We start from the raw sequence: 22,572 nt of genomic DNA, 5'->3' as shown, positions 1-22,572 counted from the left end.
GTGGCAGTGCATTCACTGATGACACAGACACCGTGGTTTGGCTACCCCAGGCATGTCTGTATTGTTAGTATCTGGCAAGGCTTCAACAAGAATTTGTAGCATTAGGCTTTTTAAGAAGTAATCTTATAAAAATTATACAAAGCATAGTATACTTTGGTAGATCTTCCTCTGGCATCAGCAAAAGTCTTTTTAAAATGTTCCTCAGAATAGTAAAGGCAGTAGGCAGAACTGTTAACTGAATAAGAATTTTGAGCAAGTAGGACTGCACTAATGTTTAAGCGTAAGTCATTTATGTGACTTTTTAAACACAGATGCCTTCTGGTGATTGAAAAGGAAACAAATTTTTCCTAGTTTTGGAAGATCGTTTTAATATTCTTCAAAACATCAGTTGTGGAAGTGTTGAGAAATACATTGTGCAGGTCTGCTTTCTCCACAATTTTGTAGATACTTTGGCCAGATTGTTTGCTAAGAACAGAGGGAACAGCTTATTTTACAACAAGTAAAATGTACTTATTCACCCATTCAGATAACTTGTCTTTTGATTTTTCTGGGAAAATAATTAACTTGAACTAAAACAGAAATTTGTACCAGTTGCTGTGATCTGAACACAAAAGCAGCCTATGCTGTAAACATTAAGTCAGATTTTCCAGTCTGATTGAGTAATGTCTACTTAAGCTGGAATTCGAATGTGTTTGTTTTCTAAAGCCAGTATTCTAAAAAGCTAGGACCTGCATGTAATATATTAATGTGATAATTTTAACTCCTAACCACATTATCTCATTTTAAAAGTTTTGAATATAAAGGATAAAAATCCTTTGCTTATACTTGTTGCAGAAAAGAGCGTCAAGAAAACAAAAACATTAGTATGTGGTTTAGACTAGATCCTTCACTCTTTTTCTTTAGAGGAAGGACCATCTGCAAGAGCATATTGTGTTAGATTTGAGTCAATTCTTGCAAGCTTGATGTGGCTGCTAGAAGTGCAGTGTCAAGGTAGTCAACATGAATGGTACTCTAGCTTGTTACTGAACATGCCTTGTGATTGGGATATGTTTTGCATCAAAACAGCACATCTGCATTTGTTAGGCTAACTTTACAAGAATTTTTTTTTTTTTTTTCAAATAGTGAACAACAAATGTAGATAGTTAATTTCCAATTTGGAAATTCTAAAAATTTAGTTAATAGTAAGTACACAATTTTAGTCACTGAAAAGAACGGAAGGAGCAGAGCACAGATACATCACATTTACAGAACTCATAGAAGGTGCTTTTTCTGTTGTAGATTTCTGAAAACTATTTTATTGCAGATCACTTTTGTGACATGAGCTTTCATTCCCTAATAAAATCCAAGTACAAATTGTCACAGTTGTTTTGTAGAGATTATTACATTATATCTATCAGAACTGTGTATGTAAAATGGTTTTGAGATCTTCTAGGTATGTGTTAGTTTTTCTTGTCTGCTGTTGGGTAATTTTTTGCCATAACCATTGTGGTTATGAATGTGACAAGTAAAGAAGAAAGCTCCTTAATGGTACATGGACTGTGAAGGAGAATACTAAAGTACAGAAGCTTTTCTCGCTCCTAACAGGCTAATGATATTCCCTTTGATGTTAAGGAGGGACTTCTAAAGACACTGGTGGGCACTAGAAAATGTCCTGTGTGCCACTCTGCCATACATTAAAGCTTTTGTGTGTGATCCTGCCTTGGCTAATAATGGATTTTGGCAGAAAAGGTACTGACTCGTGCGGGTGACCTGTAAAACTTTCAGGTAACATTACCCCCTTTTCTTGTGTTAGACAGCATTTCATAATTCCTACACACACCACTTTCATCACTTACTACTGTGTCTAGTGATGAAGAGTAGCATGGGCAGTAACTTCTGAAATTTTTATTTTCTTATTCTTGGCTGCTTTAATTTAGGATATTTGAAACTGAAAAAGGTGGTGGATATTGCTAATTTCAGATACACTGTAACTGTGAAAAGTTATGTAGTTTGCAAATTGAATGATGAAGCAAATTAAATCCTGATTTTGGGATAAGATTTTCTGTATTACACCCAGATCTTATTAACTGTGCTCTGGTAATAGGTGAAATTCTTGAGCTGACACTCTTACTTGGTCTAAATATATTCATTATCATTTGATCAAACCTCCCAGGATTAGGTATTTGGTGAGGTTTCCTGAATTGGAATCTTAAAAAAGTCCCAGTACCTTCAGATACAGTGCATTACAAGCATATGATTTTTTCTCCCATTCTTCAGTAATAAACTTTAGATAGTTTAGCCTCTTGGGTTTTGTTGGTTGGTTGGTTTTTTAAGGTGAAAACACATTTCTGTATTAAGACAGTATGAATCCTGTGGGTTTCCCCCCCATGCCTTCACATTTTCACTCTTGTTCAGGCAATGCTAAATAAATGATTGTTACATAACGCATAGTCTAATGCATAGTCTAATGGAATGGGAATTCTCATTACAGGGACTTATTATTTACAAGGCCTCGGTGAGATTTGATCCTCCTGTATGTGATACGTTACTTACTTGGTAAAATGGAGATATTGTGCAGAGAGGTATGCCCCAGCAGAGTGCTCAAGGCGTAGTTGGAACAACCTAGAGAAGGGTTAGTGCACCTGTGACCACATGCCCAGTGTACTCAGATGCAATACTCAGAAGTGAGCTGAAGGCTGCCATAGACTGCGTACAGCCTCTGAGACAGCACAGGGAAGTCCCAGCAGAGCCTCTTATTTTGAGCTGGAACTCTGTGCCAGGACAAGTATTTTGAATCAAAGAAACCTGTAACAGTACACTGGGTTTAGAAAGAATAATCCTTTCTCTTCAGTAGTACATCTAGTATATAGTGTGGACTATTTACTCATCTCCATTCTAGTTTTCCAGTGCTGTGGTCTAATAAGCTTCCAGTTGCATGTTTCCTCAGGGGTCAGTCCTGTCTGCCACGTTACTTGCATTGTCCTGACCCATTTCTGTGGTAATCTTAGAAGATTAAATGAGCTACCTTTACTGCCAGTTCTGTGGAATCTTACCTGTGGCTGAGTAATGTGCTTGGTCATTAGCGAAAGGAAATTTATTCCTTGCCACAGTTGTTCTAACACAGCATGGAGATTAATCTTCCCTCCTGCTTACATACCAGGGCCTTTGCTAACGCTAACAAACTTAATGAGATGCTAAATGTAACTGACTTAAAGGGAGGAACTTATTTGTGTTTGCCTTTGAAGTATTGACTTTCTTACACTGAAAGGTCATTTGAAGACCTTCTCAGAATTTCTGAAATATGTATTGATTTCAGGGGTTTTTGTTACCATACCTACTCAGTGCCCTCTTTTCTATTAAAAGGCAACAGATGATCCCTAGATCTGTTATATAAATGAATAAATAAAGCACATGGAGAGACAGACAAGACTGCAAATATTGAGAAAGATGGAGACTTATTTAAGGAATACACCTTGATTTAAATGAACAATCAAACAAACCAAACAAAAAAACCCCAACCAACTTCCCCCCCCGAAAACAACAAACAAACAAAACCCCAACAAAAAAAAACACCCAAGCACAAAAATAACCGAACACTGAAATCTAAGAATTACATTTTAACAAAAGGATAAAATTGAACTAGCTGGGGAAAAATGAAAGGCATAATTAATTCTCCTGCACTGCTTCATGGCAAGTGGGAAGGCCCTCACTGCTTTGTACGTTTAGGAGATTGGAGAAGGGCTGGTAAATGGACAGCAGGCAGCAGTTGTGCTGCTGCAGGGAGATAGGCTGCATGATAGAATAGAATGTAGTGATGGAGAATGATGCAGTCACACCTAAGGAGCTACAGAAGTGGAGGGAAAGCTGCTAGTTTACCAGAGAAACATCTTTTAAATCTCTCTTTTCTAGCATGCAAGTGTCAGGTGGGAACATTGGATGCTTGTTACAAAAAAACAGTTTCCACTGACAAGTCTCCTCTGTGGATCTACTGACGTGTTCTGCACTTCACGTCTGATGTCCATACGTCTAAGAAAGTGTAGCGCTTTACAGACACGGCGCGATTTCAGCACTGGAGTAAAATGACACGGCATCGGCTGCCATAAGAGCCCACTCCGCTTTGACGCCACCGGCGGAAGCGCTGTATGATTGCCTCCTCCCCAGCGGACGCGGGACGGTTCCAGCGGAGCCCGCCGGGCCGCCCTTGGAGCCTCGGCCGCAGGAGCCGTTTCTCGGCTACCGGACTCCTCCGTCCGCTTGTCTTTGCCGGCCTAAGAGCCCGCGGGTGCCGTCCGGGCGCTGGAGGCGGCAGAAGGCGGCTTCCGCGCTGCAGGGCCCGGGTGCCGCCGGCCTCGCTACCCGGCAGGACCCTGCCCCGGCCCAGCACCCGCCCGCTGCTCCAGCAGGCGCTGCCCGCCCGGCCTCGGCGGCGCTGCCGCATCAGCCCTTGGCGGCGGCGGCGGGAGCGGCCCCTGCAGCGTCCCTGCCCCGGGCTCCGCCGCCGCTCCTTCCCGTTCGCAGGGGGCAAGAGTAAAATGTGTTTCTTTTCTCTCGGCTGCCAAGTTTGCGTAGGTCATAAAAATACGGCATAGCAATTTCACCCTAGTCTTTGCAGGTATTCAAGGCCTGGCTCTGACCCTGACTGGAAGAACCGTTTTATCTTTCATCCTTCAGACTAGTTCTCCCCATTGTATGGCGTTCTAGTCACCTTATCATAATGGCTACTTAAAACCATATGGGGAATAATTTCAAATCTGTTACAGAGAATTTTCGGGGAAATCCCTTCTTCTCTGGTACCTCCACTAACAACACTGCAAATACTTCCCTGCTGTTAAAAGGCCCCTCAGGAAATAAGTAGCTGGTTGCATGTTTACTTTACCGTGGTGCAGCAGAGGGGGATTTTTTTAGTGCAAAATTAGAATTTGCACTGGTAAGACAAAGCAAAAAGATGGCTGTAAACGTTCTGGCACTATGCCATTATTATATCCGTTACAGAAACGCTACAGCTCGAACAAGGGAAATGTAGAGGAAAAACGAGTCACAAGGCTGGCAGCTGTGATTTAGTATCCTCACGCCTCTCATAAATTGGAAACATTTTGCATCATGCCTTTCTGCTAGGTAAAATGTATTTTTATTTCAGTGTGTGTTCAGATAAGAAGAGATGGCTGGTTCAATAATACTACCTTGTGTTCATCTGCGTAACTTAATGAGTTAAAGGAGTCATCATCCTGACTAGTCCATAGACACAATGATAAATTATGTGAAGAAGTGTTTGAGGACAACCTGAAAACACTTGAATGACACCCCCCACATTTATTTAGTGTTACTTAAGACATCCCTACCGTGCATACGTTTTACAGGAATAATTTAAATAAACCAAAGTCTGCTTTAAGTGGGCAGATATTTTTACATTTAATAAAATCCATGAATGGAAAAGCAATCCAACTGTAGTGTATTTTTCAAAGGATCTGGGTTTCTGTGTTTCTGTATTGTGATTCCTCTTTAATGTGTGGTTGCAATTAAGTCCCTCACATTCCACAGAACAAAAGGCAAGGCAAATAATACACGATTCAGTCTATAGCTGCTGAACAAAATTTGCAGTGCATGTGTATGTGTGTGGTTGTGTGTTTGGATAAACGTGCTTGAAAATAAATAGAAGCATCGTTATCATATTGTCCAAAGCAAATTCTTCTTAGTTACCTACTGATTTCGACACTGTAACTGGTGCTTAGTTTATGCTGGCTGGCTGCCAAGCAAAAGCAATTATGTGCTGTAATAGCAAAATTAAGAGATGAGTGTTGCTGTTTTACAGCAGGACGTAGCAAAACCCATTTCCTTCAGTCAGCTGTATCTTGACTACACACACAGTCACACAGGCACACACACTGCCTCTTACACGCATACACATGCACACACACTCTTGTTCTTTGTTGTTTGCTGTATTTCTTGTGGGATTTAGCTTGAAGTCACTGAAACCAGGAAAGAGGAAGAGTTTAGACCACAGTGTTGGAAAGCAAATGAGAATAAAGCTCTCACTTTGTGAGGAAGGAGTGAAAAGATGAAAAAAAGAGCATAACAAGAGGCCTACTCCAATTATTGTTCTGACTGTGATAATACTTTGTTTTTCTCTTACTGGCAGGTGTCCTAGTGGTAAATGTTACGTGGAGGAATAAGACTTACGTGGGAACGCTGCTGGACTGCACAAAGCATGACTGGGCCCCTCCTAGGTAGGCAATCATTCAGTCTGTTATTATCCTGCTGTATTTTCACCACCAATCTCTGTCAAGAGGCTGTACAGAGATTAATAAAAAGCAACTGGTTGTAATTGAAAACATGCACCAGTGAAATTAATAACTCTCTGTTCCCCACTGATAACATGGGGTGGGAGTTTTTATTTCTTTTTGATTTGTGTTTTTGAAGGGGAAGGGGAAATACATGGGATTCAGTGAGATGGCAAATTAAAGATGTGTTTCTGTAAGTTTGGAACTTTTTTCTCACTATTGATCTAATTAGATGGTCTTCTACTTAACTTTTTTGTCCTTTTTTAATGACTCTCCCTTTGAGACATTCTCATTTGGAACAAAAACGTCTTTCTTTTAACATGTATGAAAGTTCTGTTATGGGAAGTGGTGTTGTTTTGGTATTTATTCAGTTCACAGGTCCTTCTGATGAGATCTCTTGTTTATATAGGTTTTGTGAATCGCCAACAAGTGACCTGGAAATGCGTGGAGGACGGGGCAGGGGAAAGCGGGCAAGGTCAGCTGCAGCTGCAGCTGTACCTGGGAATGATGCAAGCTTTGCAGAGTCCAGAGGACTTCAGAGTAAGAATCGAGGTGGTGCCAATGGGAAGGGGAGGAGGGGCAGCCTTAACTCAAGTGGGCGCAGGACCCCCCCAAACTGTGCCATGGATGAAGTTAAAGCCAGCCCCTCATCTACAAACAAGAGGAAGACTAAGCCTCAAATGGAGCTAGATTTGAACTCCAGTTCAGAGGACAATAAATCTGGTAAACGTGTTCGTACAAACTCTAGAAGCACTCCCACCACCCCACAGGGAAAACTTGAGTCTACTTTTTTGGACCAAGGCTGCTCCTCTCCAGTGCTGATTGATTGTCCTCACCCCAACTGCAACAAAAAGTACAAGCACATTAATGGACTACGATACCATCAGGCTCATGCACATTTAGACCCAGAAAACAAACTGGAGTTTGAGCCTGACAGTGAAGACAAAATTTCAGACTGTGAGGAAGCACTGAGTAATGTAGCACTTGAATGCAGTGAGCCAAGCACAAATTTGCCAGGCTTTGATCCACTGAAAGCACCGTCATCTCCTTCCTCCATCACTACCCCAGGAACCCCTAAGGGAAAAAGGGAACTGACAAGTAATGGCCCTGGTTCAGTTATGAGTTCCAAAACTGGCAAGAATTCTGGCAAAAGAAAGGGTCTGAACAATGAATTGAACAGCCTTCCAGTAATTTCTAATATGTCAGCCACACTGGATAATTGCTCTGTTGCAGACTGCAGTTTGCAAACCGAAATGCCAAAATTGGAGGCTGAAGGGTTAATTGACAAGAAGAGTTTGGGTGATAAAGGCAAGAAATCGAACAATTGCAAAGTGGATAAAAACCTTTCCAAACTGAAAACAGCTAGGCCCATTGCCCCAGCGCCAGCACCAACTCCTCCCCAGTTAATAGCTATACCTACTACAGCCTTTACAACCACCACTACAGGGACAATACCGGGACTGCCCTCTCTAACAACTACTATTGTTCAGGCTACACCAAAGAGCCCTCCGCTAAAACCTATTCAACCAAAGCCCACAATTATGGGAGAGCCAAGCACTGTAAACCCAGCTCTCACATCACTCAAAGACAAAAAGAAAAAGGAGAAGCGAAAGCTGAAGGACAAAGAAAGTAAAGAGACGGGAAGCCCGAAGATGGATTCTAAGCTGGGAAAGCTGGAGGATTCAAAAGGGTCTGGGAAAGACTTACCTGGACATTTTTTAAAGGACCATCTTAACAAGAATGAAGTGCTAGCTAATGGACTATCTGAGTCTCAAGAGAGCAGGATGGCAAGTATTAAGGCTGAAGCTGATAAGGTTTACACATTCACAGACAATGCACCCAGCCCTTCCATAGGGAGTGCCTCCAGGATGGAATGCAGCACTTTGGTGAATGGACAATCTGCCATGGCGCCACTGCACGTGTTGACACAAAACGGTGCAGATAGCACAGCTACTAAAACCAACAGCCCTGCTTACTCAGATATTTCTGATGCAGCTGATGATGGTGGCTCTGACAGCAGGTCAGAAGGCATGAGGTCAAAGGCCAGCTCTCCGTCAGATATTATTTCTAATAAGGACAGTGTTGTAAAAGGACATTCTTCAACCACAGCACAATCGGCTCAAGCGAAAGAGTCCCATTCTCCCTATTACCATGGCTACGATCCTTATTATTCCCCAAGCTACATGCACTCTGGACAGGTCAGTGCCCCAGCAGCTGGGAACAGCAGTACCCCACAGGGGCTGAAGATCAAAAAAGAGGCTGAGGAAGAAGCTGAAAAGAAAGAGAAGCTAGAACTATCAGATGCCAAGAAAAGTGAAAGCACTTCCTCTAATTTGCAGCCACAACATCAGTCAGTAATAACGCAAAGACACCCTGCACTTGCTCAGTCACTTTATTATGGACAGTATGCCTATGGGCTCTATATGGACCAAAAGTCCCTAATGGCCTCTAATCCAGCTTACAGGCAGCAGTATGAAAAATACTATGAGGACCAGAGACTAGCAGAACAGAAAATGGCACAAACTGGGAGGGAATGTGAAAGGAAAAATGACCCCCCCTTGAAGGATATTGGAAAGGATGACAACAAGCAGAAGAATATTCCATCTGCCACTATTTCAAAGGCCCCTTCAACTCCGGAGTCCAGCAAAAATAACACTAAAGTAACGTCATCAGTCCCTAACAAAGGTGAGGAAGCAAGCAAATCACAGATCCTTTCCAATCACCAGCAGCAGCTTCAGTCTGACACTTTCAAAGCCAAACAAATGGAAAACCACCAGGTCATAAAGGAGGCTGTGGAGATGAAATCTGTTATGGACTCCATGAAGCAAGCAGGAGGAGATCCAACCACAAGATTTAAACAGGTGAGACCACAGGAAATGGAACAAGAGTGTCTTGATTTATCATTGAGTCATGTGAAATTTTGTCACTGATTGTGCTGTGTTCTTCTGCCTTCACATCCAAACAAGCTCTGCCATGCTTTTTTCATGCTGGATAGTACTGTAGTCTGTCAATAGACTGATAGACCTTTCAGTTGAGCTGTTTGAAAAGGAAAAAAATAATGTAGCAATGCAGTGACAGAAGCCAGGTTTAAGATCTGAATAGACTATTTAAAATTACATGCATGAATAAAATAGAATTAGATGTCTCTTTTAGATGTAAACTCTAAGCAATTTGCTTAGTTCGGAAATGAAAAATTTTAAGCAAGATAAGCAGCTTTCATTGGGAGAGGACTTAGAGTAGATTTTAAACATGGTTTGAAGTGTTTCTTTTTTGTTAAATGACAGTTGGCATTTACTAAAGATGGGTGAGCTGAGTCTTTGAAGAGTTGGCTTGAAGCTCAGCTCTTTATCTTAACCCAAGGTGACCTTTTTGAAGCAGTTAAGTTCCTCTTCTCTCCTCAACCAGCCTCAAGCCCCTACAGACTTGCACAATGGATGAAATCCTCTTTCCATTGAAGTCTGTGATAGTTTTGCCATTGACTTCAGTGGAACCAGAATTTCATCCAGTGGCTTCGTGCTGACCTTCTTAGTTGTCACATTGCTTTCAGTCAAGGCAATTCCGTTGTCTCTGTGCTCTGAACTGGAGCCTCGATGCTTGATGCTTTCATGTTCTGGTATACAGTACATTCCAGACTTCACCCTTATATGCTGTCTTTCAAGATGCAGTGGGGTCAGGTGTGTGGGATTTAGGGAGCTCTAAAGTGGCATGGTACAGCCCCAAACAGGACAAGATTTCTGCTGACATGAGTATTTGAACCAGAGTCTACAAGCATCTAGTTGTGTACTTATGTTTCTGTTGCATGTGCCATAAATGTGTATCAACTGGAGACAATGTTTACAGTTAGCTCTTGCAGATCCTTTATTAGAAAGACAGAAGTCTTCCTGTTACTGCGTAGCACTGGTTTGATGTAGCCTTGTGAAAACCTCATTTACCTAATTCTAGAATGTGTTTATAAACTGGTCTATGTAATATATTATGCAAAAGTGTTATTATGATATCCTGTACATGTTATTTAAACAATGTGGTCCTCATCCTGTAAGTACTTATTCATAGGTAATTTTACAAACTTGAAATAAGACTGTCAACTGACAAAGTCTGCTTTAATGTCTATTTTCCACTGATTCTTGAATGTTTGTAATACCAAAGGCAGCATGAGCATCTTTCCAGCTAGATGAGTTTTTCAGGTTAATTGTTCCAGATAATCTAGGTGCTAATCTAGGTGATCTGGCATATCATTAGCCAGCTTTAATTCTGTGGTTCACAGATATTTTTTGCTCTCTTGTGGGAAAATCTCTGTGGGCTTTAATTAAAATGTTTTATGAATAGTGTGGTCTCAGAACTTTAATACAATGCATATGTATTTCATGATTAAGCGGGTTAAAGGCATGAAGAAGGATATAAGATGAAGCAATTGAATTAAATTTTGATAAAAGTCTCTTGCTACTTCATAGGAATGTTAGTTTGACTTTGAGCTCAAGGTACTCTGTAGCAAGCAAACCTCTCCTCTATGTTATACGGATATGTTATTAAAACAGCTGTTCAAAATACATTAACTGAAGTATGGGAAATATGAATAACAGCCTTAATTCAACATCTTAAGTTTAGAACATTTTTTTTTTCCTGCATATTAGGATCCAGATTCACGAACATGGCATCATTATGTGTATCAGCCAAAATACCTTGATCAGCAAAAATCAGAAGAACTCGATCGTGAGAAAAAGTTAAAAGAAGACAGCCCTAGAAAAACACCTAACAAGGAAAGTTCCCTGCCTAACCTTCCTGTCTCATTAGCAAGCATTAAAGAGGAGCCTAAAGAGGTCAAGCGTTCTGATTCTCAATCAGTGGATGAGAACAAGATAAAAAACGATGATCGAAAGACTCCTGTAAATTGGAAGGACTCTCGGGGTGCTAGAGTAGCAGTTTCCTCACCAATGAGTCAGCATCAGTCATATATCCAGTACTTGCATGCTTATCCTTATCCACAGATGTACGATCCTAACCATCCAGCCTATCGCGCAGTCTCTCCTGTCCTAATGCACAGCTATCCTGGTATGTATTCTGAAACTTGCCTTGCACACTAGTTAAGATTTACACCCTCCAAGTGCAGTAAAGTCTGCATTTTAGTATTTCTGTTAGTAGCTAGGATAAATTAGAAACTTCATGGGTGACATTTGTTTTGCTTGTGCTTCCACTAGGGAAAGTTCTGTAGATGAAACTAATTTAATACAAGATGTTCCTTTTATGAACTGTCACAGTTCCCAGCTACAGTTTTCTCAACCCTTGACAGTCAGCTATTGCTGTTAGACTGACAGATAGTTTATTGCCTATAAAAATATTCTAAGCAGTTACTGCCAGAGCCATTATAGTTACTATTCCTTTCACTTAAAGAGGACCCATAAATGTCTGAAATGGCTATCAATTCAACCCTCTTTATAACCTCCATTCATCAGAGTAAATTAGGTGAAGAAATTGAAGAGCAAAGATGCTATTTGGTAGTCACGTGATTGATTTTTGAGTTATCCACTGTCCTGGCATCCCCTCCCAACTTGATATAGCCAAAATTTAAAAACAGTAACTTGATATGATATTTATTGTTTACCTGCAGGGGCCTATCTCTCTCCAGGATTTCATTATCCAGTTTATGGGAAGATGTCAGGGAGAGAAGAAGCGGAGAAAGTCAATACCAGCCCGAGCATCAATGCAAAATCAACCACTGAGTCCAAAGCACTGGATTTGCTCCAGCAGCATGCCAGCCAGTATCGCAGCAAGTCTCCTGTTGTAAGGCTTCATCTGTTGTTACTGAAGAGTGGTACATATGGGGAGGGGTAGAGAACATAATTTTAAGATTCACACAATCTGGCATCAAGCTCGAAATGCATGATTCTTCTTTAGAGTACTGCTTAAAATAAAAGCAATTTATAGTCAGGATGCTTCCAAGGCATAAACAGGAAATGACACAGATAACACAGTTCTGTGCTCAAAGTCTTCCTATCTTAAATGAATGAACTAAAATAGAAACATAGTTCAGAGATACATCCTGGTGCACAAGTTTACTGCATTTAAACAGAAAGCTCCTCTTTGGAAACAGATAGTGAAATGAGAAGTTGGATGTGGGATTTGGTAATATGCCCTCCCTATATTTGCCAAGAAGCCATATCTTCCATATAGCAGATTACTAGCCCTAATTTCTGAACATTTCCACATGGGAGCAAATACTGTTACTTTACTTCCAGGTAAGTTGGTGCTAGTGAGCTATTTGGTTGTTAATTGTGAGCAAGTCACTGAGTCAGATTTTAATTTTAAAAGGGCTTTCTTGATATTCAAGCAGGCTTGATCCCCAGAGTGCATTAAAAAAGGCTAAGGATTAATTTACATCATCTTTCAGCAGCTCATCTAGGTTGTTCAGGCATGGCAAGTCACCCAAGATTAAGTGAGCCCAAAACTAGAAGTCATCATGATGGTTTCAAGCTGTAGTGTGTTGCCTCAAAATCTCTGTGCCTTGCTAAGTCTCCCACTAGCCAGATACACAAGCTTTAGATTAGAATCAAGTGCAAATAATTCAGTAGAGAGAATTCCTCCTCAGAAAAAATAAGCATCATAATTCAAATGGTTGTTGCCAGGTAATGGCAAGTTTGGTTTTGTTGTCCCTTTTAAAATTCTCACATTACTTTTGACTCATTTTCTGTTGCTAGCCTGTGGAAAAATCAGCAACTGAGCGTGAGCGGGAAGCAGAGAGGGAAAGAGATCGTCATTCTCCTTTTAGCCAGCGGCATCTCCATACGCACCATCACACACATGTTGGGATGGGCTACCCTCTTATACCTGGACAGTATGACCCATTTCAAGGTGAGCAGAAGATTTCCCATAGTGGGATTAACTTGCCTCATGGAGTTGTCACTTTCACATTGGAAATCATGTCTACATGAATAATTTTAAAAAGAGATACCCTTATTATAACACAAGTACTTTGCGTTTAGGAAGAAGGCTTGCAAATTCATAGCCTAGACTAACAGCAAATGAATAGCTTCATACCTGAGAAATACCCAGTTTTGTTTCCAAAAAACTGGGTGTTAGAACATTATTAAAGATGTACCAGTTAGGCTGTCATTCAAATGAATGTTTTGATTCTTACTGCAAACCAACATTAACTGTCTGAAAGGCAGTCAAAAATCCAAACAAAACAACCTTTTTTTTGGGTATAATTAGGGTTGTGTAAGCAATGAAAGAAGTGTAGCAAAGACAAAAGCTTTTTATACTGAACATATTTTATGTACAAGGCATTGCAGTCACAAGGATTTGAGCTTGTTATAATTTGACCGTCTGAAAAGGGCCTCTTTGTGTTTTGTCAAATGCAGTGCACAAAGTTGCAGTCAGGGAAAAAGCAGCACAGTAAGATACGATTCATTCTCCCTAGGTTTTATACCAGTCTTTGACTGCTTTTCTCTAACCCTGGACTCTAGCTGAATTAAAAGGAGATTTCTTCCCATGCCTCAAAGTATGTGCTATCAGTTGGTGGCTAAGTGGCATTAATTCATTATGTTCATTTGGTGCCTTGGCAGTTATTTTTCCTGTGTAAAAGTCTTGACATTTCTCAGTTTGATTCAGTGATTCCATATGCCTTTTGGGATGCATTATGCTTGTTCGGTAGGAAAACTGTAAAAATGATGTTATTATGAAAGGATTGTATTCTGAGCAGCTGACATGTCATTTCTGTAATTCACTGTGACTTTTGATTCTTGTTGTTTCCTGGTACCTATTATTTCTACTAAGCTTCCTCTTCAGGAGCCTTGTACAAGCCACTTAGCATCATGCAGTGCAGTACTTGGAAAGAAAAACAGTAAGAAGGAATGCTGTATTTTCTTTTAAAATATCTATCAAGAACAATTCCGTTCACTATTTGAAGGCATATTGATCATACTGAGCAGGCTGTTTTAACACTGTTGCCTGACATATTTGCCATTTATGTAGCGTTTAAACCAGCATTTTTCTGGTGTTGAGGCTTTTTTGTCTGTTTGCCTTAGAGGTGCTTCCTAACATTTGTGCACAAAAATCCATTAAAACAACATCAACCTTCCCTTGTTTCTTCTTTCCCTCAGGTTTGACCTCTGCTGCCCTTGTTGCCACTCAGCAGGTGGCTGCTCAGGCATCTGCATCTGGTATGTTTCCTGCACAAAGAAGGTAAATTAAATAGCCAGTAAATCTCAAATTATATATTTTACCATAAAGAGGAGAAAGCAAAGAATAGATTTTATAGCCTGAAGGTCTGCAGTTCCTTGTAGGACACAGTTTTTAAGGATTGAGAAAAAACTTAAGACTTTGGGTTAAATGTAGTTTTATTTTCGTCAAGGTGACATTTTGTCCCTAGTTGCGTCCTTTAACTGTACCATAGATCATTAAGAAGGAACAAGTAGTCTTTCTTCTGATGTTTTCCATAGATTATGTTTTAAGGATTGATATTAGGATAAAACCAAGTAATTATGAAATACGATTTAAGATCCAAATTTTTTATAAAAACTTCATGTTCAGTTAGATCCATGTACTACCAGGAAAACTTACCTATTCTGCAAGTCTGCCTGGTTTGCTGATTTTGGTTTCAGAGATGCTTACTTGGGAGTCTGTTAAGGGTGATATTGTATTTAAGTTACATAACCATTCTATGCATTTACCCCTTGGTTATTTACTAGATTTTCAGTAGAATTTACTCTTCAGTGTTCATCCTTACTCTTCAAGAGGAAGATATTATCTTTTGTATTATAATGATGCCACCTCAAGTGAAAAACATAAAGCACCCTTAAGATTAAGGTTTCTTTCATGACTGCCATATTAAGCCTCAGAGTTTAGTGTATTAAATAGTACTGTAACATTGCATAGTTATGAGTGTCTTTCTGAAACCTGACTCTGAAAGCAGGTGAACATGTAGGGCTCTTAGCTGAAATTTTTTGAGTGAGAAAGTTTGTAACCCTGAAAGAGCAATGGATGCTAGGCTGTCACAATCCAGAAGATAAATCCCAGCACAGGTTACTTATTAGTATGTTTTTCCTGGCCGGGGAGGGATTTGATTTCATGGTGTATCTGAGGTGCAGAAAAAAATTAGGAGGAAGGGGTACTGCATACTAAAACATTCTTCTTTCTCTTTTCAGAGAATGAGTTTGGGGATGTACATTGTCATGTGACTGGATCACATGAGGAAGCGCTTTATTACAGACATCAGTTCCATGGTGTTAATTTGAAATGCCTTGATGGCAGGCAAAAACCAGTCATTTCATTTTTGTAAATTGCAGATTTTATCACAGAGTAACAAATGTTGCTGTAATTAGACTTCTGTTTTTATATATATATATATGCGTATATATATATATATACATATATATATAAAAATATATATATTCTTTACTTTTTTTGTATCCGTACCAAGGCTCGCACACAGGGTCTGCTGCTAAGTTGCGAACCACACAGTAAAAGGAGATACGTATTTGTCATGTTTAGAAAGTGTTAACTGCAAAAGGATGTTTGTTTCTTTTCTCTTCTTCCTTTTTTTTCCCCCTTACTTTTCTTTCCAATTGTAAATAAATAATGTTATGTATCAGTGTGCCTGAACCTTGCATACCCTTCTGGTATTTCCCACAAGCTCTCAGAGAGGCTAACTGTGATGACACTTTGGTACAATGTAGATGTCTATTTGGTGGCTCCTATTAAGATGCATCAGTGTAAAATGTTACTGTATTCACTGTTTCATTGTAATTGTGTATTGTGAAAAATATACCTTTGGAAGGCATGGGGATCCTAGTACCACAAAAACTGTGTTGTATATAATGTATAGATTTTAAATGGAGATAATGAGCTTCTGTGAATAATGAAATGTCTTTTTTTATAATCTTGAATGGCAGATAACCTAATAGCCTGCATACCAGAAGACATCTGTGATTGTTCTATTACTTGAATAGTCCTGCAATCTTTTTTTTAATGTTTACAATTACCCGGTTTAGAAGAGAGACTTTAATGCCATTGCCTGTTTACTTGTTTTATGCTGTAATGTAGTTTATTTTATGTAAAATGTGTATTGAATGCTTTCATTTTTATACCTGCCTTAAACAATTTGGCAATCAGAATGAAGAAGAAGTTGGATTTGTACTTTTGTGGTGTCTATGGGCCACTTTGAAAGATGTGTCATAACAGAGGCTGCAGCTGCCACACAGCTACTAGTCTGCATCCCCAGAGGTTTTCTCGGGGCCTCAGTTACTGGTGTGCACCTGCAGACCTCCTGTGTGTCCTTGCTGGGCCTGTGGCCTTGTCCTCTCCCAGCACGTGATGCAGGGCTCAAGCCAGATGGCACTGGACCTCTTTTCTGTTGACCCTGATAGGCTCAGAAAAGGCCCATAGTAACACCTTGGATGGTATTAGTGGAACTTGAATCTCTAATACCTGTTTTAGAGCAGCTCTGTGTGCTATAAATGATAGGCAAATTTTTTCTATTTTATCTGTGTTGCCCCCCTCCCAAGGAGTTCATGCCTAAAACAAGAGGACCTGTCAATTTAAAAAGAAAAAAAAAAAAAAGTAGCACTTGCTGTGCTTAACCTGGCTTAACCTGCATTGCCACAAAATAAGTATTTTATGTGGTAATACCACCTATTTGTTACAATGTGGTTAACACAGTGCACAGTCATATGAAATCACTAATCATGACATAAAAAATAATGAAATTTACTGGTCAAGTTTTTGAGGCTTTAACTTTGGTCTTTTCCTTCATATCCCAGTTATATTGATTGACGAAACTGTTTTTAAAGTTTTACTGTTTTTCTTGGGTTTGTGGTTTGTTTGGTTTTTTTTTGACAGGGTGAATTACTGCAAGTTAAAGCTTGTTCTTGAAGTCGGTTCCATTTCTTCTACCTTGTGAATTCTTAATACAGAGGATGAATTAAAGATTCCCAACAGACAAGCACACTTGGACTTTTTATATTACTATGATGAATCTGCCATTAATATTGCTATAATTGTTTTATTTTTATAGGCATAAAATCAGTTCCCTTAGTGACTAGTTATAAGGTTTATTGATTTTTACTACACATCATTCATTTGTGGCTTACTCTTATTGTCTTGTTCTGAACACATTCAGAAGTCTCACAGTGGTGACATACTACAAATTAGCCTCATAAAAAATGGGAAGGAAGGGGTGTTTTCTTTCGAAAGGGGATATTGTGAATGCAGGGCTCTTGATAATAAAATGCCTTATTACTTCTATAGTGAAGGCTCGAATGACTTTTGTATTGAAATGTATAATTGATTTTTTTTCAGCTGAGACCAGCTTCCACTGGGCAAAAAAGAAAAGATGTGAACAGAGAAGGAGTTGGCAATTTTTTTAGCAATTATGTAGCTCTAGAGACTGAAATAGGACAGGGGTCTGACTGACTGAGCTTGTTGGCTACCAAGGCTAAACCTAGACTAGAGCTAGTGAAAATGAGGGTTAGGAGTAACATGTATCTGTTTTTTAATTTTAGATAATTGATGGTATTAGGGAGCACGTTACAACTCACAGAACAAGTTCTTAGCTGTGCCATCCCCCCCTTGCTTCTGAAAGGTGCATTGGTTGGACTTAACCATTGGGTCATTAGTCCCATTTGTCACTCCGATAAATGTTTGCAAGAAAAGTGCCCTGAAAGGACATGAGAAACCCTGAATCCATCCTAAAACACACCAAGGATTGTTGGTAACACAAAAAACTGGCATAAAGCAGAGAACACTATAGTGCCCTTCTGCAGCTTTCCGCTCTGGGAACCAGTGAAAGAGTCAAGCAGGAAATTCAGTTTGTATTTCCTTCTGGTGTCACAGTCTTGTAACTGTCTATCACAGCTGATAAATACACTGTCCTCATCTTTCTGCTTCAGAATCTCACTCTGTTTGCTTGTCACACTGTCTCCCTCCTTTCTCCTCCCCCCTCTACTCCACTTGCTCACTTAATAAGCCCTCTTATATCCATTTGGTATCATCAGAACTTCCACTATTTGCACAGCTAAAAACCTTCTGCACACTTCTACGATCTCAGCCCTTGATTAGTTCTCTCCCTTTCATTTTATCACACTCCCTCCTTTGACATGTGGTTTGTTTTGTTTTTTTTTTTTTCCTGTATCTTATGCTGTGTTAATGTATCCTGTCTCTCTTCAGCCTGAAGTGTTTGGGACAGAGAACATGTCTAACTTCAGATTTATACAGCATAATTAATATTTATGATTCCCTCTGAATAATAGCAATAGCCTCTCCTAGATGACAGCACAAGATGCCATGAGTAGCTAGAGCAGACCATTTTTAATAAGGAGTTTAAGATAACTGACAAAATGCATTAGTTTTAAAAGGTATTTTGAAACAGTCTAAGGTCTCAAAAACTAGGAATTATACCAAGTCCACACAAGTCTAAAGCTGTATCTCCTCGTCTTAGAGGAAACTGGAGACATACAGTCATTACTTAATGAAACAGCTGTGTTCTGCTGTAGAAATAGAGCTCTGCTTTCTTCATTTGTTTTTACCTAGCTTTCTTCACTAAACACTATAGCATTACTGGGAACTACAGTTCTCCTTGATGTAGCTTTTTGTTGTTGTGGGGGTTTTTTTGTGGTTTTGGTGTGATTTTGGTTTGGTTTGGTTTTGGTTTTGGTTTGGTTTGGGTTTTTTTGTGTGTGTGTGTTTTTTTTTTCCTTAGGTCAATAATTCCTAAGTTCTTAAAGCTTCAGCCTTCTCTGTAAGGCTGGGGAGGGAGGGGAGGAATCTTAGTTTTTCCAAAAAATGCAAGAGTTTTTCATTCAGGAGAGTAGACAACAGCTGAAGTTACACATGTTGCACTGGTGGGAAGGTAGACACCATTAAAAGCCTTACACTGGCTGTTAGCATTTTTTGTGCAGCATGTACTAGATAGTGCTTTCAACCTCAGAAGCAACTCTGAAGCTTATTTTTTTGACTGATAAATTAGCAAACTTAAGGATGTAGCAAAGGTAGTTATTACTTGCAGCCTGACAATATTTATCATGCAGAAAACTTGTTATGCCACACCAGAATATTACAGACAAGTGCTCTGGGGACTTCAGTAGCACCTTTCCCCATCTCTGTCACTAAGTCAGTTTAAGTGTTGCAGTGATGAGCCTTATCAAACCACTGATTTTTAAGAACTTCAGACAGAAAAGGTCATTAGAATGTCAATGACACAGTATGTCTCTCCATGCTGTACATTGAAATATGACAATTTAATACCAAGCTTTGCTGTAAGTATCTGCTGTGTTGATTCATGATCTTCCTACTTGGAAAGGAGCTGGCTTCATTTAATGGAGAATTTGCCAAATCCTCAGCCTCTGTAAATGGCTTGTGGCTTTGTTGAAACCAGCTGACCACTTTTCCTCTCATCTGCTAAAAGTGTCTCTTCATTTTTCAAGTTACTTCTCTAAAGAACCAAGGTGCAGAAGAGACTACTGTAGCAAGACAAACTCCACTGTTTGTGATTTTTTAATGCTAAAGCACCTCTCATTAGGCTTAGGTGGGTTCTGCTTCTGCAACTCAGATAAGGATTTGGTCCCTTGAGGCAGAGCACTAATAGCTCTTCGGTATAGCTCTTCACTTCTTCCTTGAGTACATGCACATGTAAATATTTCTCAGATGCTGATGTACTCACTCTCCTTTGTTAGAGTATCACACATAAATGCCATACGTTTTATTTGCTATTAATTTGGTTAGGGGTTTTTCTGTAGCCCACTGGCAATAAAATAGCTCTTCAAAGTACTAATGACTACTCAGCTTTTGAGTTTTATCTCTGCACCTGACAGTAATAAACTGTTAAAACCTGTCCTGTTTGTGGAAGGCTAATTCTTCTAAATTGTGGATACACTGAAGTTGTGTTTTATTAAAGAAGTGCAGTATGCATATGCCAGTGTATGGGCCTGGCAAATCATTCAAGATTTGTACAGAAAGGAGAGGGAATTATTAAAGCTGGCCCTGATGGGTAGGGAGGATAGGAGGCTTTGACATAAAAGTGACCTGGTTGAAAACTTCTGAATCTGGCTCTAAAGACTCCAATGCTGAGCTCTGTGCTGGAATACAAGGATTTGAAGAGTCATGGGTCCAGCAAGGTCATCCAAGCAACACAAGGAACAGTGGCATCACATAAGTCACTGAGCAAGCACAGGTGAGTCCTCAGACACTGATACTGGAGACTGCAGTCACTCTTAGTATAGAAAGCTCTGACACTGGACAGGCAGGTCTTTATGCAGCTGGCATGAAGCAAATGCTCTCAGCAGATCTAACCAGAAGTGCTTGGGTGCTTGCTACAGGCTCACATCCTGCTATGGCTTACGAGCTGCCCTCTCAGTATGCTCTGCATTCTTCAGTGGCACAGGTCTGCAGCATCAGGAAACAATGTGTTTGCAATCCGAAGAGCAGTGAGAGTTACCTTATGACATCTGAGCAACTTCCAAAAGATGTGACAGGATGAAGCATGAGGCAGCCTTAAAGGTCAAGTATGGTCTTGACAACTTTGTCTTCAGAAGGCACACCTGTCCCATTACTCACATGCAGCTCCCCTACCCCAAGTGAACATGATTACACTTCCTTCCAAGTGCTGTACACCAAGAAGCAGTCTTTGTTGTCTGGGATGTGAATAAATAGAGGAGTCCCTGTTTTACAGAGAAAGAGAATCACAGAATCACAGAATGTTAGGGGTTGGAAGGGACCTCTGAAGATCATCAAGTCCAACCCCCCTGCCAGAGCAGGACCAAAAACTAGGACAGATCACTCAGAAAGGCAACCAGACAGTTCTTTGAAGTCTCCAGAGAAGGACACTCCACAACCTCTCTGGGGAGCCTGTTCCAGTGCTCTGTAACCCTCACAGTAAAGAAATTTTTCCTCATGTTGAGGTGGAACCTCCTGTGCTTGAGTTTGAATCCATTGCCCCTCATCCTATCACAGGGCACAAGTGAAAAGAGCTTGTCCCTGCCTTCTTGATGCCCAGCCCTCATGTATTTGTAGACATTAATTAGATTAGATCCCCCCTCCGTCTTCTCCTCTCTAGACTGAAAAGCCCCAGGTTGCTTAACCTTTCCTCATAAGGCAGGTGTTCCAGTCCCTCAATCATCTTTGTAGCCTCTGTTGGACTCTCTCGAGTAGATCTCTGCCCCTCTTGAACTGGGAAGCTCAGAACTGGACACAATACTCCAAGTGAGGTCTCACTAGAGCAGAGTAGAGGGGGAGAGGAACCTCCCTCAACCTGCTGGACACACTCCTCTTAATGCTCCCCCGGATACCATTGGCCTTCTTGGCCACAAGGGCACATTGTTGTCCCATGGATAACTTGTCTACCAGGACTCCAAGGTCCTTTTCCACAGAGCTGCTCTCTAGCAGATCACCTCCTAACCTGAACTGTTACATTTTGTTGTTCCTCCTTAGGTACAGGACTCTGCATTTGCTCTTGTTGAACCTCATTAGGTTCCTCTCTGCCCAGCTCTCCAGCCTGCCCAAAACTTGCTGAATGGCTGCACAGCCTTCAGATGAATCAGACAATCCTCCCAGCTTTGTGTCATCAGCAAACTTGCTAAGACACTCTGTCCCTTCATCAAGGTCATTGATAAAGATGCTGAACAGGACTGGACCCAGCACAGATCCCTGAGGGACTCCACTAGTTCCAGGTCTCCAGCTGGACTCTGCATCATTGATCACCACTCTTTGGGCTCTATTGTGCAGCCAGTTCTTAACCCATCTTACTATCCATTCTTCTATCCCACATATCCTGAGCTTGCTCGCAGGGGTGTTATGGGAGACTGTCTCAAGAGTCTTGCTAAGGTCAAGGTAGAATACAACCACTGGGCTCCCTGCATCTATCCATTTAGTCACAACATCATAGAAGGCTATCAGATGAGTCAAGCGTGACTTCCCCTTGGTAAATCCATGCTGACTACTCCTAATAACCTTCTTTTCTATGTGCTTCAAGATGACTTCCAAAATGGACTACTCCCATCATTTTTCCAGGGATGGAGGTGAGGCTGACTGGTCTGTAATTTCCTGGCTCTTCCTTCTTGCCCATTTTCAAGACTGGAGTGACATTGGTTTTCCTCCAGTCCTCAGGCACCTCTCCTGTTTGCCATGATCTTTCCAAAATGACGGAGTGGTAGGGTGATAACATCAGCCAGCTCTCTCAGCACTCTTGGGTGCATCCCATCAGGGCTCATGGACTTGTGTATATTCAATTTGCATAAATGATCTCTAACCCAATCTTCATTGACTAATGGAGAGTCTTCCCTCCTCCAGGCTTCCTCTCCTATATCCAGGGTCTGAAGTTCCTAAGGGC

General features: G+C 40.6%; 1 protein-coding gene across 4 annotated transcripts in view; it reads left to right on the top strand.

The window, feature by feature from the left end:
- The window catches only part of ZNF608 (zinc finger protein 608), an 89,242-nt gene extending 71,747 nt beyond the window's left edge, over positions 1-17,495 (top strand). For 3 of the 4 annotated variants that reach the window (XM_051643279.1, XM_051643280.1, XM_051643278.1), the window contains exons 4-10: positions 6,116-6,203; positions 6,667-9,118; positions 10,889-11,306; positions 11,863-12,035; positions 12,950-13,103; positions 14,354-14,435; positions 15,398-17,495. In XM_051643279.1, coding sequence (XP_051499239.1) covers positions 6,116-6,203; positions 6,667-9,118; positions 10,889-11,306; positions 11,863-12,035; positions 12,950-13,103; positions 14,354-14,435; positions 15,398-15,404 — 3,374 coding nt within the window. In that variant the 3' untranslated portion in view covers positions 15,405-17,495. Of the gene's footprint in view, positions 1-6,115; positions 6,204-6,666; positions 9,119-10,888; positions 11,307-11,862; positions 12,036-12,949; positions 13,104-14,353; positions 14,440-15,397 lie in introns of those variants that run through there. The other variant, XM_051643281.1, reaches the window with a different exon arrangement.
- The last annotated feature ends 5,077 nt before the right edge of the window (positions 17,496-22,572 follow it).

This window comes from Apus apus, chromosome Z, assembly GCF_020740795.1.
Source record: "Apus apus isolate bApuApu2 chromosome Z, bApuApu2.pri.cur, whole genome shotgun sequence".
Lineage (NCBI taxonomy): Eukaryota > Metazoa > Chordata > Aves > Apodiformes > Apodidae > Apus > Apus apus.
Note: the sequence above shows the minus strand (reverse complement) of the source record. Positions and strands in the feature narration are given on the sequence as shown.